This window comes from Lithobates pipiens, unplaced genomic scaffold, assembly GCF_037356315.1.
Source record: "Lithobates pipiens isolate NorthernLeopardFrog02 unplaced genomic scaffold, aLitPip1_a1.2 Scaffold_19, whole genome shotgun sequence".
Classification (NCBI taxonomy): Eukaryota; Metazoa; Chordata; class Amphibia; order Anura; family Ranidae; genus Lithobates; species Lithobates pipiens.
The window spans coordinates 235,454,081-235,471,846 of NW_027507764.1; the positions used below are offsets into that span (position 1 = coordinate 235,454,081).

At 41.1% G+C, this 17,766-nt stretch overlaps 1 protein-coding gene across 1 annotated transcript in view; it reads left to right on the forward strand.

Moving 5' to 3' along the window:
- The window catches only part of ADCY1 (adenylate cyclase 1), a 550,492-nt gene that overhangs the window by 503,153 nt on the left and 29,573 nt on the right, over positions 1–17,766 (forward strand). The window contains exon 18 of the mRNA XM_077491793.1: positions 3,726–3,840. Coding sequence (XP_077347919.1) covers positions 3,726–3,840 — 115 coding nt within the window. The remainder of the gene's footprint in view (positions 1–3,725; positions 3,841–17,766) is intronic.

Consider the following 17,766-nt stretch of genomic DNA (forward strand, 5'->3'; position numbering starts at 1 on the left):
TAATTTGGGTTATTTTTACCAAAGATATGTAGCAGTATAAATTGTGGCCAAAATTTATGAAGAAAAATTAATAATTTGCATAATTCTGTCACTGAAACAAAGAAATATGCGTTTTTTTTCAAAATTTTCGGTCTTTTTTCATTTATAGCGCAAAAAATAAAAACCCCAGAGGTGATCAATTACCACCAAAAGAAAGCTCTATTTGTGGGAAAAAAAGGACAAAAAATTTATTTGGGTACAGTGTTGCATGACTGAGTAATTGTCATTCAAATTGTGAGAGCACCGAAAGCTGAAAATTGGTCTGGGCAGGAAGGGTGTTTAAGTGCCCAGTAAGCAAGTGGTTAAAGATGGTAGCCAATGTCCTGGAAGTAAGCCAAGATGAAGGAATGTAAATATTGGAGGTAATTGTCCAAAATTCAAAGTGTCAGAAAAGGCTATTAACCTCCTCGCGCCCGCCCTATGGCCGAATGACGGCAGTAGAGCAGGCGCCTTCGTCCGGGTTGCCGTCCCTGGACGGCGTGATGTTTACTTCCGCAATGCGCGCCGCCGCGGGCGCGCATCGCGGAAGTTCTGTGTTCGCCGTGTCCCCCGGGGACAGGCAAACACAGATCGCTGTAAACGGCCAATCACAGCGGCCGTTTACAGCGTGATCGGCGTATCCAATGGGAGATGATCTCATATGTTTACATATGAGATCATCTCTCAGCGCCGCTCTCCTTCCTCGCACAGACAGTGCGAGAGGGGAGAGATGAACGGCTGCAGCGGCAGCCGTTCTGCCTGTGAAAGAAAAAAAGTAAAAAAATAAAATAAAGTGCCATCCTCCCCTAGCAGTGCCATCCTCCCCTAGCAGTGCCATCCACCCCCAGCAGTGCCATCCACCACCAGCAGTGCCATCCGCCCCAGTGCCATCTGCCCCAGTGCCATCTGCCCCAGTGCCATCTGCCCCAGTGCCATCCGCCCCAGTGCCACCTGCCCCCAGTACCATCCACCCCAGTGCCACCTGCCCCCAGTGCCATCCACCCCAGTGCTACCTGCCCCCAGTGCCATCCACCCCAGTGCTACCTGCCCCCAGTGCCATCCACCCCAGTGCTACCTGCCCCCAGTGCCATCCACCCCAGTGCTACCTGCCCCCAGTGCCATCCACCCCAGTGCCACCTGCCCCCAGTGCCACCTGCCCCCAGTGCCACCTGCCCCCAGTGCCACGTGTCGTCAGTGCCACGTGTCGTCAGTGCCACGTGTCAGTGCCACATAGTGCCATCTGTCATCAGTGCCATGTATCAGTGCCATTTGTCATCAGTGCCACCTGTCAGTGTCACGTGCCATCTGTTGTCAGTGTCACGTGTCATCAATGCCACTTATCAGTGCCATCTGTCATCAGTGTCACGCGTCATTGGTGCCACGTATTAGTGCCATCTGTCACCGGTGGCACGTATTAGTGCCACGTATTAGTGCCACGTGTCATCAGTGCCACGTATTAGTGCCACATGCCATCAGTGCCACGTGTCATCAGTGCCACGTATTAGTGTCATCTGTCATCAGTGCCACATATTAGTGTCATCTGTCATCGGTGCCACATATTAGTGCCATCTGTCATCAGTGCCACGTGTCATCAGTGCCACGTATAAGTGTCATCATTGCCACGTATCAGTGCCATCTGTCATCAGTGTCACGTGTCATTGTCCTGGTATTTCAAAAGTGTAATAAATAGTCAACAAGTTAGATGTGTAATTTATGCTCCTAGAACACGTGATGGCGCTCCCTGCATGTTGGGCCTCTCTATGTGGCCAGGCTGTGAAAAAGTCCCACACATGTGGTATTGTAATATTCAGGAGGAGTAGCAGAATTTTTTGGGGGGTGTCATTTGTGGTATACACATGCCACGTGAGAGAAATAACCTATTACAATGACAATTTTGTGGAGAAAAATAAAAAAAATGAAAAATCTTCATTTTGCAAAGAATTGTGGGAAAAAAATGACAACATCAAAAAGCTCACCATGCCTCTTACTAAATACCTTGGAATGTCTACTTTCCAAAAAGGGGTCATTTGGGGGGTATTTGTACTTTTCTGACTTGTTCGGGTCACAAGAAGCGAGATAGGCCACCAGTACATCAGATGTGATCAATTTTGTGCGATTCGCACCACAGCTTGTAGACGCTCTAACTTTCACAAAGACCAAATAATATCCACTAATTTGGGTTATTTTTACCAAAGATATGTAGCAGTATAAATTGTGACCAAAATTTATGAAGAAAAATTAATAATTTGCATAATTTTGTCACAGAAACAAAGAAATATGCGTTTTTTTTCAAAATTTTCGGTCTTTTTTCATTTATAGCGCAAAAAATAAAAACCCCAGAGGTGATCAAATACCACCAAAAGAAAGCTCTATTTGTGGGAAAAAAAGGACAAAAAATTCATTTGGGTACAGTGTTGCATGACTGAGTAATTGTCATTCAAATTGTGAGAGCACCGAAAGCTGAAAATTGGTCTGGGCAGAATGGTGTTTAAGTGCCCAGTAAGCAAGTGGTTAAAGGGTATGTTTATAAACAGCATAGTGTATTTTACATGACTGGTGCTGCTAGTCTGTATGGGTGCGTTTATGTAAATGGTGAATTTAGCCTTTAAAAAGGGAAATGTATGTTTAAAAAGGGATTAAAGAATGGCACAGGTAATAGAGGTATATTAAATCTAATAGTTTGAGGGCTTATAAATGCTTCAGATTTGAGAATATACCACACAACAAACAGAGAGTAGTTCTGTAATCTTAAACGCGAGCGCTCCCCGCCACATCACTCTGGACCCGATGCATGTGCCCAGCGGCCGCAATGTCCGCTGGGCACCCCCAATTTCCCGTTAACCAAGCAGGATTGTGGATTTGTGTGTGTAAACACACAGATCCATATCCTGTCAGGTGAGAGGAGACCGATCATTTGTTCCCAGTACAGAGGAACCCTGATCGGTCTCCTCCCCTTGTGAGTCCCCTCCCCCTACAGTTAGAATCACTCCCTAGGGCACACAGTTAACCCTTTGATTGCCCCCTAGTGTTAACCCCTTCCCTGCCGGTGACATTTATACAGTAATCAATGCATTTGAATAGCACTGATCGCTGTATAAATGCCAATGGTCCAAAAATGATGTAAAAAGTGTCCGATCTGTCCGCCGCAATGTCAGTCACGATAAAAATCACAGATCGCCGCCATTTACAAAAAAATGGCAGAAAACTATCCCCTATTTTGTAGACACTATAACTTTCACGCAAACCAATAAATATACGATTATTGCAATTTTTTTACCAAAAATATGTAGAAGAATATATATCTGCCTAAACTGAGGAAATATTTTATTTTTATTTATTTTTTAATTGGGATATTTATTATAGCAAAAAGTAAAAAATATTGTGTTTCTTTTCAAACTTGTCGTTCTTCTTTTGTTTATAGAGCAAAAGATAAAAACCGCAGAGGTGATCAAATACCACCGAAAGAAAGCTCTATTTGGGGAGAAAAATGATAAAAATTTCATTTGGGTACAGTGCTGCATAACCGCACAATTGCCATTCAATTGTCAACAGCACTGAAAACTTAAAATTGGCTTGGGCAGGAAGGGGGTGAAAATGCCTTGTATGGAAGTGATTAAATATGCATGTAAAATAAAAATGAAAAATTGTAGCATCCACAATGTGAGTGTTAAGTTGAACAATTATGTGTTTTGTTCTCTTGTTCACAGGCAAAAAAATCTATTTATTCTCACCTAAGCACATTAGCAGATTTTTCAATTGAAATGTTTGATGTTATTGATGAAATCAACTATCAGTCTTACAATGATTTTGTTCTCAGAGTGGGTAAGTACTTTAAACATATAAAAACATCAGTGACACATTACAGTGCAATTATTTCAGAAACTGCCTGGCACATATTACTATGAGGTAGCCTCAAAGTAAACCTGGGTGCTCACTAAACAAATAAAATAGGAGTTTTGAAGCTAACTCAGTTTTTGCTTTTAAAAATCCTAATCATTATATACACTGAAATTAACATTTGGATATGTCTAGATACTCCTTGTTGCTAAAGACAATAGTCATGTGATGTCGCCTTTTTGAAAAAAAATCACTAGACAGTACATTGTACACGTGTATTTTTTTTTTTTACTGTTTTATGTTAAAAAAAAACATCAAATAACTATCAAATATACCAAAAGCCTACAGTATACGGTCTTTATTTTTCCCGGGTGATATTTGCTTACCCTTTTCATACATATTGTCTAAAACATCTCCACTAACAACAAATTAAACCCAAAAGGGTTATTCAAATTCTTAAAAACAGGCTAACTACCTAAAACCTCTAACTTGTGAATTTAGTTGACAATGGGACAATTTCACTTATGCCTGGTCAGCACATAACTTTCTCATTAGACTCTCTCCTCTTATATCTTGTGTTTGCAAAACATTGGACTCTATTGGATTTCCCCACACACAATCTACAGTTTAATCTCAGTAGACCATTGCGGAGGGGAACCAAATCAGTGATCAGGCTGACATGGCAATGCTCCATGTCTGAAATTGTCAAACGCTAACGTTAAACAGTTGGAATATTGCACAGAAGATGTTGACAGGAGATGGAAGAACAACCTGCAGATACTGAGCCTCCCTGAAGATGCTAAAGGTGGTTACTCAATGGCCTTTACTAATATATACAGATATGTGATATTTTTCTTTCACATTGTTTTCCAGATGTTTGTTCGTGTAAAGAGCTAATTGCATTTCCACATGCCTGATTTCTCTAGGCATGCCAAAGGCCAAGTATTGGATAGGGAGAGATAGGGACTAGATTAGCAAATTAAAGAAACAAACAATATGTGAGTGTTTTTCCTGTTATTGCATAGGTTTCCTCTTCGTGCCCTGGCTTCTTTCAGCACTCCAAAAAGTTATTTTAGTTTAATTGGCTTCCATTTAAACTGATCCTAATTTGTGTATCTATGACTATGGTATTAGGCTGTAATGACTGCATGCAAAGCAGGGATCTGTAAGTAACTTCTGTAAAAGCAAAATATGATCACTACAGGCTATTTTATTCTGATTTTCTAAGAACCACATTATGTTAATTAGATGGATCTCCCAATCACACAGCAAAGTTACATTGCCTTTCAAAAACAAAATATAAAACAACAAAAATCCTGTTTTTAACTGTGATTTTTTTTTGGCATTCTGATTCTTATTTAGCCAGAATGGTTACTGTTTAGTAAAATTACTTGGCCCTGGAATGAACTCTTGGTCTTGGAATGAAATCAGCAGTATTGTTCTGCAATGTAGGAGGTTTTCCTTGTACAGTAGTCATACAAAGTTTTCCTTGCCATGCATTATTTCATAGTTGATGTACTTTAATGTCAAAGTTCAAACACATCTTCAAAGTGGTGTTTTGTATATGCTACAGCTGCAGATGGCATCAGTTAACAATTACAGGGAAGGTGTGGTCGATCCATGCTTTTACTGCCCCTACCCAACCATCTCCAAATGTACATATCAGTCACGTGGTCATGCTTTGTTTCACAGTGTGGCAACCTGAACTCGTGTGTCAAATCTCACTCTCTTAATGTATTGTGTGGGGTGATTGGTCTTCTGAAGGCAGCATGTAGAAAGTGAACTTGCACAGTGGAGTTCCTTCCATAGTTCTGCTTTGTGTACATACTGTATGCAGCCCAACTACTTGTACAAGGTAATATTTGGAATGGCAAAGGTATAATTGCAAAGGTATAAGATGCACACACATTGGGTTTATAGCCATTTAAAGTGGATGTAAACCCAATTTATTTATTTTTGTCTGGCACAATATAGAGTATGGGATTTCAGATCAGCTGTACCCACTCTTGCCACAAAGAGTTAATCCAGCTCTGATCAATCCTCATATCTTTTTCCAGTGAAATAAAATGGACAGGTGATTTACATATCTCGTGCACTAGCCTAAGACATGCATTATTTTTGAATTCCCTCCCCCACTCCTTTCTTTCTCAGCTCTGCAAGGATTGGCTGTTCCACACCTCAGCATGATTTGGCATGCTGAAGTCATGTGGGGACTTTTCTGGGTTTTGACTGGATGTTAGTGATTATAGCAGAAGTTCAGTGTAAGAAATACACAGGAGAAAATGCATGTTGATAAGGGGAGTGTAGAAGTGGGCGGGGAGTCTACTGACATCATGACTCCACCCACTGAGCCCTGTAAAACAGACCCACCCACAAAATCTGCAGTTTTTCGGGTCTCATAGCAGACAGAGAGGAGACATTTGACAGATAAGTATACATGCAGGAGGCATGTATATCCTTCTAGATAACCAATATTGCAGTAGTTTAGAAAGTATGAGAGTGGGTTTACATCCACTTTAAGGAATATATTTAAATGAAAACTCTTCTGCCTAGAGTTTAGCTGGAAATAGGAGACATAAAATACTTGCATTTGCTGTTCAGAATTTCCTGCCTTTCTTGGGGTTTTACTGAAAAAAAAAATGATTTATCAGTTTGGGAGTAGTCCTAGCATTGGCCTGTTGGGTGACATTTTAATATTGACATTCATTGTGAATTCATGGTAGGGCAAATCTTGAATGTTTTAACTCCCATAGAGTTGTCATAAGCCTCCTGATGGCCTCCCTCTTGCATGATTATTCATTTTTGGAGGATGGCCTGTCTTTGGTTGATTTACAGCTGTGCCATACGCTTCTAGGTCTTAATAATTTAACTGTGCACCAGTTGATATGCAGTGACTTGGAAATGCTCTTGTATCCATCCACTAACTTGTGCTTTTTATTGTGCTTTTTAAATTACCTTTAGTAGAGTTAAAGGGCGTACACATGGGACATTCAACCCTTGTGTATGGCAGCCGGTCCGTTTGCCCATTGGGCTGGCTTCTGCCGAAAGGGGCATGTCCCAAAAAGATCTGCTGATCGGCATACAATTGTGTACTGGTGGGGTGGCCATCCCCTGTCAGAACACCATAGCTTGGTGGGGGAGATTGCTGTACTAACATTGTATAGTTAGTACATTGGCTCCTCCCAAGCTCTTCTTTTTTCTTTCTTTTTTTTTTAATAATAGTGTAGCTTGTGATTCCCATTTTAGCCAGAATTGTGCAGCTCTAATACATAGCCAATACCAACTTCACTGGAATTATCAGTTTCCCCTTCAGAAACCATACAGCAAACATAGAAGATAACAATAATTTAAGCTCGTAGCTAACAGGCTAACATACTTTATTTTAAAACAGGGTTAAGTTGACAAACCCAAAAAATTCAGCAAATAGTAAAAAGGTTTGATCTGAGTATGTAGGCCCTTTACAAGAGAATTTAGAGTTGGTGACTGAAGAAAAAATATTAAAAATACTTTTATTAGCTGTGTATATAAAGGAAATGTGGGAGCTCTATATAATAGAGATAATATTGACATAGCCCCAAAAGAACCCCAATAACTCAAAATGGATATGGTTAGATAAAATAAAGGTGAATAAAGAACCTAGACCACATAGCTTTACACCCATGGGTCCCAAAGAGTTGAGCTCACTTTATTTTATTGTTTTTAACTTTTAGAAACTCTTTAACCACTTCAGCCACAGAAGGATTTGCCCCCTTAATGACCAGGCCATTTTTTTGCGATACGACTCTTTGCCTTTTCAACCGACACTTGCGTAGTTATGTGACGCTGTACCCAAACAAAATCTATGTCTTTTTTCCCCACAAATAGAGCTTTCTTTTGGTGGTATTTGTTCACCTCTGCAAGTTTTTTTTTTTTTTTTTTTTTTGCGCTATAAACAAAAAAAGAGCAACTATTTTGAAAAAAATATATATATTTTTTACTTTCTGCTATAATACAGTAAAGATGGTATGCTGAGATAAAGACTGTGCTATGTGAAAGTGAAAGTGAATTAAAGTGCAGTGCAGTATACTCAATGTGACTTGAAAACTGGATGTACGTGAATACATCCAGCTCATCCTCATGAAATACGAGCTTAGAACAAACCCTGAAGTACCTATCTATCCTTAACTCAGTATTACTTATTTGATTGCCCTTATTTTTTGTAGTGGGAGCTGAGAGCCGGGAGAAACGCCTTTTTGATATTTGGAATATTTTGATATTTAGCTCCCCATTGCCTTTTTTTTTCTTGGCTAAATTCTCCTCTGAGCCTAATAAAATCATCTACATTGGCTAGCCAAAGAGCGGATATGGAAACAAGGCGAAGAGAGGATGAGCATGCCAACCAGGAGGGTGCGGGGCTACAGTCGCTACGGCCGGCAAAAGAAAAGGATAAAGACAAAGGCAATCAGGTAGCAGCAGTAGCCAGGTAAGTTGGAGAGCTATGCCCATACATCAGATCATACCCCCACTAAAGGAGAGCAGCAGCATCCCAGGTTAAAGTGTCAACAGACAGGAAGAGCCAAGGTCAAACGGCAGCCATGGCAGCAGTTAAAAATCCCGGCAATAAAATCACGGGCACAATAGAAAAAGGGACAAAGATAAATTCAGCAGTCATATGATGCTCCCTGCGTGCTGTGATCACCGAGTCACTGAGACTCGGGTCATCACCGATCCGAGTAAGGGCCGGTCCCAGCCCCTTACCATGTGATCAGCTGTCAGCCAATGACAGCTAATCACATGATCAAAACAAAAACTTGTGATTGTTTTTTTTTCTCCTCATGCTGATAGTGGAGGAGAAAAAAAAAGCTCATCACTGGCTTATCTTAAAGGGATATCGGTCCCGAAGAGGAAGAGGCAATTATGCCTCATTTATAGAGTCTAACAGTGCCCACAAGTGCCAGCTATCAATGCCCACCAGTGCCACCTATCAATGCCCACACGTGGTGCCAATCAATGCCACCTAGAAGTGCTGCCTATCAGTGTAACCGATCAGTGCCCATCACTGCCACCCATCAGTGCCCATCACTGCCACCTATCGGTGCCCATCAGTGCCGTCTCTTCAGCGTACATCAATGACGGAGAAAAATTACCCGTTATAAAATTTTAAAACAAAATTAAAAAAAAATTTTTTTTAAACATTCGGTCATTTACATTTCTTTTTTTAAATAAAAATCAAACAGGTGATCAAATACCACCAAAAGAAAGCTCTATTTGGGGGGAAAAAATTATAAAAAAAATTCATTTGGGTGCAGTGTTGTATGACTGCGCAAGCTGCGACAGTGCTGAAAGCTGAAAATTGGTCTGAATAGGAGGGGGTTTTAAGTGCCCAGTAAGCAAGTGGTTAAACAGGAGGTTAAAACACTGAGCCCGGGTTCACACCAGTGCGGTGTGAATTCCAGCTACATTTTCTCTGTGAAGAGAAAAAGCAACTGTTCAGCGGTGCTGCTCCATTCTATCTGCGCATCAGCTGAGCAGGGAGAGGGGGGAGAGGAGGGGGAGGTGTAGTGAGAAGAAGGACATATGTCTTGTTCAGAACGCAATGCATCTGCGAATCAGTTGCGTTCACACGCATCTGATTTATTTGTGCAATGCGCAGTGCGAATGCAAAGCACATATGTGAACAAGTTACATTAATTTGAATGTATTTTAAAATGTCCTGCAAATTGGATGCGATGAAACCCGCATTTAATTTGCATAGGTGTGAATGGGGGCTGAGAGATGAAATGAACAAGTTTGCCGAAAAAATGGATGAATTGAAAAATAGACTCCGTAGGGACAATGTGAGGCTAGTGGGACTCCCAGAAAAGAGTGAAGTGTCCAATCCAATAGAATTCTTGGAAAACTGGTTTACTGAGCTATTTGGAAGAGAGACATTTACACAACAGTTTTCTATAGAAAGAGCGCATAGGGTCCCTTTCAAACCCCCACCTCCGGGAGGTCATCCTAGATCAATGTTATTAAAAAATTTTAAATTATAAGGACAAAGTAACCCTACTGCCTAAGGACAGAGAGCTGGAGAATATTTTCTACAAGGGAGCTAAGATCTCGATGTAGCCTGACTTCTCACCTGACTTGCAGAAGCGAAGGGCGGGGTTTACGGAAATTAAACGCAGACTGCAAACATTTAATGTCACATATGCACTACTGTATACCGCTCGGCTATGAGTGGTAGCGCTGGGAGGGGCCCAGTTTTTTGGTGACAATATGGTTGGAGGACAAGAAGGACCAGTTGACAACAAAATGAGGGATTATTTAGATTATAGTCTGAAGATGGGACACATTGAAGGGGGAAAAACAAAAAGGAGAAGAAGAAGAAAGGAGAAGGGGGAGGGGACAGAAAAGGAAAAAAATATGTATAAAAATATATGGTATGGAGGGTGGGGGGAGTCACACATTATAAGAGAAGTTTAATGAATGTGTGGGGATTGTATAAAAAGGGAGGGGGAGGGGAGGGGAGAGAGTCACAAGAGAGGGTGCAGAGGAGAGTATGGGAACGGATGTACCGATCACAAAAAAGCCCTAAGGGACTACCTAATAAGGTGTAGGGAGGTTGGGGGGAGGGAGAAGGGGGGTAGGGGGATTGCGACTCACAAAAATAGGAAGTCTCATGGGATACGAAAAGGATGGATTGAAGATAAAATGTTTAAGATAGTAGGAGGAAATCATAGGGAAAATATAAAAATAATAATAAAATTTGCACACAAGGCACATACAGGTGTAAAATTCATGCTAAAATATGCACATAAAGTATATATAAGAGAAAACCTCACATGGGTTACACAAATGGGAAGGCAAGAATATTTTGACACACTAATTCACATTAATGACCAGGGGGATGTCTATAGCTAGGAGAATTTATTGTATATGCAGCCTTTTAATGACCCCTCTTGGGGTTCTTTTTGTCCTCCGGTTTTCTTTTTTCTTCCTGATCATCTATGCAAACTAGATTATTGAAAATTGTCTCATGGAATGTTCGTGGGATGGGTACTCCAGCTAAGAGGGCTGCAATGTTAGATGCGTTGGAGACATATAAGATAGGACTGGTCTGCCTGCAGGAGATACACATAACTAAAGATACCAAGTTACAATTTAGAAGTAAAAATTTCAATATCGATATCATTCAGTACACACCTCTTATTCAAGGTGAGTGACAGTGATGAAGAAGAGGGGTAGTTTTCTCCTGCAGGCAGATTAGTGTAGACGAGTTGGGACGGTATATTTTTCTTCACTGTGTTATTGAAAATACTGTAGGGAGTATGTTCTAGTAAATATCTATATCCCACCACCTTTTAAGCTAGAAATCCTAATGGAGTTTATGTTGGATAAACAAAGGATACCAGTTATTGCAGTAGGGGACTTTAATGAGGTTTTAAACAAAAAATTGGATAGGTTTCCACCAGTGAAACAGGGGAAGAATAGCTCTGAAAGCCGGCTGTACCAGTTTTTACAGGAAGTAGGATTACTTGATATGTGGAGAATGCGGAACCCAAACACGCTACAATATTCATGCCTCTCAAGTTCCTAGTCCACACTCTCCAGGATAGACATGGCCCTGGGTAATGAAGAAGCATCACAGATAATAATGGATATAGTATACCAACCTGGGGGGGGGGGGTGTCGGACCACTCATTGATGATGGTCTCTGTGAATTTAGAAGGGACAAAACCCTTTGGGGCATGGAAAATGAACCCACTTTGGTTCCAACGAATGGAGAACACGGAAGAGGTATTAATTAAATTAAAAGAGTTTATTGAATTCAATGAAGGCACGGTGTCGAGGGGAGTGATGTGGGATACGCTGAAGGCATTCCTTGGGGGTATATTTATTCAGTTGGTGGCAAGAACCAAAAATGCATCAAGGGAGTGGGAGAATAGGATCAGGAATGAGCTGGTGAGCACAGAAAAAGAATATGTGGATGCCCCCTCCCCAGAGAAACTAAGAATATGGTTAAATAAACAACAGGAATACAAAGTTGTAGTGACTAAGAAATCGGAGACTAAACGACTATTTCAGAAGCAAGTCACTTTTGGAGAAGGAGAAAATGTGGGGCGGATGGTAGCTCACCTAGTGAAAACGAACTCCTCTCCCTCAGCAGTCCCGGCGATCAGGACAGAGAAGGGAGGCATCTCTACACAGGTGTCAGAGATTACAGATATATTTAGAAAATATTATGATAACTTATATAGGTCACAGGGGACTGCGGGAGGAGAGGAATTGGATAATTTTTGGGGGAAAATAGAGATACCATCCCTTACAGAAGTGGATAAAGAGGGAATAGAGACCCCGATAACTATTGAGGAAATACAGCTAGCCGTGAAAGAGATGGCTAATCAGAAATCCCCAGGACCAGATGGTCTTCCAGTAGAAACCTATAAATACTATGGGTAAATACTGCTCCCAGAGTTTCTTAAAGTGTTGAAATGGGCGGAGGTGGATGGAAAATTGCCTATATTTATGACAGAGGCAAAAATAATAGTCCTGCATAAAGAGGGGAAAGAACCACCATAGACTGTCCTATAGACCGATTTCCCTACTTTGTTCAGATGCCAAGATATTAGCTAAAGTAATGGCAGCTAGTGTAAAAAAGGTAATTTCAAAATGAATACATCCAGATCAAACAAGGTTCATCCCTAGCAGGTCAACTAGCATGAACATTAGGAGGGTATTTCTTAATTTACAGATACTAACAGAAAACAAGGGAACAAGATCAGTAATGTCCCTAGACATGGTTAAGGCTTTTAATAGCCTAGAGTGGGATTATATTTGGCAAGTACTGGAAGAATTTGGCTTTGGTCCTTCGTTTATTAGGTAGGTAAAAATATTGTATAATGCGCCTAGTGCCAAAATTAGAGTCAACAATGATTACTCAGGTAAGAGTCAAATGGAGAGGGGGACAAGACAGGGGTGTCCATTGTCACCACTGCTTTTTGCACTGGCAAAGGAGCCACTGGCTATCGCAATAAGATCAAATAATAACGTGGAGGAGAGAATCGCATTATATGCGGATGATGTCCTCCTCTTCCTGGGAGATACAGAGCAATCACTCAGGCAGGCGATGTGTATTTTCGGAGAGTTTGGTAGACTCTCTGGATTAGTCATAAACCAGGAGAAATCAGCACTTATGCCTCTGGACCCCATTGGAAATCGAATATCTTTAGAAACTCCCCAAGCGGAAGTAGTGGAGAAACTGAAATATCTGGGTATACATATAACAAGAGATCTAAATATGTATATAGATAACAACATAATCCCACTTCTGCCCAAATTTAGAAGTAAAACCGAAATTTGGCGGCGGATTCCATTATCGGTAGCAGGGAGGTGTAATCTGATTAAAATGGTGTGAATGCCACAATTATTGTACCTATTGCATAACTCCTCGATTTGGATACACAAGAAATGGTTTAAAAAAAACTGATACTTTGTTCAGAGTATTAATATGGAAAGGAGGCCACGCAAGGATAAGCTTACAAACACTACAGTTGTCAACAAGGGAGGGGGGTATGGCGGTCCCACACCCACGGAGCTACTTTTTGGCAGCTCAATTGCAACATTTAAGAGGGAGTAAAGACTCTGAAGGAGGTATAAATAAGGAATTATTGATATGACAGTAGTAGAGGTATTGGAGGCTGATTCCTTTGTTAATAAAACCCCTACAGCGGGGCTAGCCATAAAAGTATGGAGAGCAGTAAAATCACTTAGGGGACAAGGTGTGACAGAACACTCCTCTCTGGGGTAATAAGGAATTGGGAATTCTCCGGGAATTGGAGATGAAGGAAAGGAATAGATAGGTTGGCCCAGCTGTATGAGGGAAGAACGTTAAAAACATTTACAGCAATGAGAGAAGAATATGATATACCTAAAAATACATTTTATAAATATTTACAAATCAGACACGCTCTAAAAGCTCAGTTTGGGGAACAAGGTCCAGTCTTGTGGAATACCGCTATTTATCAAAATATTGTCTGGGTATGACTGGAGAATTCAGATCAGCAATCTACCCATATACAGTGCCTTGCGAAAGTATTCGGCCCCCTTGAACTTTTCAACCTTTTGCCACATTTCAGGCTTCAAACATAAAGTAAGTAACAGGAAGCTAACACACAAAGGAATACACAATGGTTGATCAGCACTGATGGCCTGCAGTGCACAGGTTAATATAGGGCTCCCTGATAGGGCCTGGGGTGGAGCCATGCTTAGAGGAGAGGTTATAAAAACCACCAGGTGGAAGTGGCTGGCCTCTAGTCTGAACACATAAGGGGAGGTAAGCAAACACAGGAAGATCACTGCATAACCATGACAATATCGTTTTGCATTGTGGGCAAAAAGTTCGATTTTTTTCATCTGACCAGAGCACCTTCTTCCACATGTTTGGTGTGTCTCCCAGGTGGCTTGTGGCAAACTTTAGACGATACTTTTTATGGATATCTTTGAGAAATGGCTTTCTTCTTGCCACTCTTCCATAAAGGCCAGATCTGTGCAGTGTACGACTGATTGTTGTCCTATGGACAGACTCTCCTACCTCAGCTGTAGTTCTCTGCAGTTCATCCAGAGTGATCATGGGCCTCTTGGCTGCATCTCTGATCAGTCTTCTCCTTGCCTGAGCTGAAAGTTTAGAGGGACGGCCAGGTCTTGGTAGATTTGCAGTGGCCTGATACTCCTACCATTTCAAAATGATCGCTTACACAGTGCTCCTTGGGATGTTTAAAGCTTGGGAAATCTTTTTGTATCCAAATCCGGCTTTAAACTTCTCCACAACAGTATTACGGACCTGCCTGGTGTGTTCCTTGGTCTTCATGATGCTCTCTGCGCTTTCAACAGAACCCTGAGACTATCACAGAGCAGGTGCATTTATACAGAGACTTGATTACACACAGGTGGATTCTATTTATCACCATCAGTCATTTAGGACAACATTGGATCATTCAGAGATCCTCGCTGAACTTCTGGAGTGAGTTTGCTGCACTGAAAGTAAAGGGGCCGAATAATTTTGCATGCACCACTTTTCAGTTTTTTATTTGCTAAAAAAAGTTTAAAATATCCAATAGATTTCGTTCCACTTCACAATTGTGTCCCACTTGTTGGTGATTCTTCACAAAAAATTAAAATTTTATATCTTTATGTTTGAAGCCTGAAATGTGGCAAAAGGTTGAAAAGTTCATGGAGGCCAAATACTTTCGCAAGGCACTGCATATGTGGAGGAAGCATTGATAACCCAGAATCACTGAAAAGTAGGGGAAAATGGGAGGAGGGCCTAGGGACAATATCGGATGGGCAATGGAAGAGGATATTAGAGAGAGGACACCTGGTGTTGATCTCACCTGCACAGAAGGTCTCATTTCTGATGTTGGTGCAAAGGACATATTATACACCCAAAAGACTGTTTGAGTTCGGGAGGATAGCATATGCATTTTGCCCTAGATGTCAGGGCACGGGGATTTGCTACATATGATATGGAGGTGCCCGAAATTGTTCCGATATTGGTTAGAGATCCTCAAAACCATAAATCCGATATACAATACTAGGCTGGAGATGGACCGCAGGCTTTGTATTTTGGGGGTGGGGGAGGGAATAGATGGAATAGCTGGAGCAACTAAAGTTGGGTCGAGGTGTCTCTTCCAGCCAAGAAAATTAATAGAGCAGAGGTGGCAAGCAGTGAAGCCCCCATTAGTAAGAAATTGGGTCAATACAGTCACAGAAACGATATGGAGGCAAAAAAGAAACCTTGAGGAATTCATAAAAATATGGAAACCATGGTTGGAGAAGTTGAGATATCCTACGTAAAATATAAAAAGACGTAGCATGGAAGGCCCAGTAGATACAAATAAATATGGGGTAGGGAGAGTGAGACCTAAAATATATACAAGGGGAGGGGAGAGATACAAGAAATAGGGGGATAAAGGAGGGAAATAGAGTGAAATGTCTTTTTATATATGGAAAGGTGGAAAGGTTCGGAGAGAAGATGTTAATATATGGGGTACCTCATCCCAAAATATATGGAAAAAGAGGGATGGCAGAGCTAGGGGGATTATTGCGGTGCCTAATGTTAATAAGGTATATCAGAACAAAAATACTAAATAAACAATAGAAAAATTATGAAGGAAAGATTGTAGATACAATGCATGGTTTAAAAGAAAGGAATATTCATTCTTTATTTGATAGATTCATAATATAAAATGTATGTCATCAAAATTAATTCACAACAATACACGATACATCAAGTAAAATCATCGCCTACATGGTGTAGTAAGGTGAAAAATGTATTCGCTGGTCAAAAGAGTCCCAACATGTTTTGCCATTACCATGGCTTCTTCAGGGGAACCAATTTTATGAACCAAGAGGAGACGAATAAAGACTGCAAATAGTAACAAAATAAACAACAATTGTTATACAAAATAGAGTAAGTGAATACTACCTGGTCCTTAATCAAGGTACATATCTAGATATGAATTATAAATTAGGAAATAATCAATTTGGAGGTAAAATTTTATGTTCAATAAAAAAGGAGATCTATACTAATCAGATACATACCCCCGGCTTACCTCCAAACCCACAACTGATGGAATACTCTCAAAGGGGGGTAAAAACATCCAGCCTTATGAATCACCAATGGCGACTGCAGGGGGTAGAGGAGAGACCAATCAATATTATTTATATGAAAAAGTTACATGTAATGGTGTATACAGGGAAAATATTACTAGACATGTGCATTCGTTTTCGTCCGAATGCATTTTCGTCCGAATTTCAGCTATTTTCGTTTTCGTTTTGACAAACGATAACGAAAGCACAAAATCCGAAAAACGAAAGATCCGACATAAATAAATGCTTTATTTTCGTTTTCATTGTTACAACAGTTCGATATAGAATAGGAGATTCGACATGACTCTGACAACAATGTGTCTATAGAACCTGTGACCTTACCTCTATTAGTCCAAGATTATATAGAGAAAATATCCGACAGAGAAAAAAGATTTGACAGAGAGAAAACATTCTGCAAGTTACTGTCCTAAAAAGTGTTTGGGGACCCGGGTCCTGCCCCAGGGGACATGTATCAATGCAAAAAAAAGTTTTAAAAACGGCCGTTTTTTCGGGAGCAGTGATTTTAATAATGATTAAAGTGAAACAATAAAAGTGTAATATTCCTTTAAATTTCGTAGGGGGGGGGGGGGGGTTGTCTATAGTATGCCTGTGAAGGGGCGCATGTTTCCCGTGCTTAGAATTGTCCCTGCACAAAGTGTCATTTATGCAGGAAAAAAAGTCCTTTAAAATCACTTGCAGCTATAATGAATTGTCGGCTCTGTAATACAGAGAACACTCATTGAAAGTCATTGATAAAAAAATAAATAAAAAAAAAAGCGTGGGGGTCCCCCAAATTCAATTACCAGGCCCTTCAGGTCTGGTATGGATATTAAGGGGAACCCTGCCTCAAATTTAAGAAAAAATTTGACGTGGGGTTCCCCCTAAATATCCATAACCAGACCCTTCAGGTCTGGTATGGATATTAAGGGGAACCCCGCATCAAATTTAAAAAAAAATTGACGTGGGGTTCCCCCTAAAAATCCATACCAGACCCTTTATCCGAGCACGCAACCTGGCAGGCCGCAGGAAAAGAGGGGGGGACGAGAGAGCGGCCCCCCTCCCTCCTGAACCGTACCAGGCCACATGCCCTCAACATTGGGAGGATGCTTTGGGGGTCTGTGACCCCTCAAAGCACCTTGTCCACATGTTGATGAGGACAAGGGCCTCATCCCCACAACCCTGGCCGGTGGTTGTGGAGGTCTGCGGGCGGGGGGCTTATCAGAATCTGGAAGCCCCCTTTAACAAGGGGACCCCCAGATCCCGCCCCCCCCTGTTTGAAATGGTAAGGGGGTACAAAAG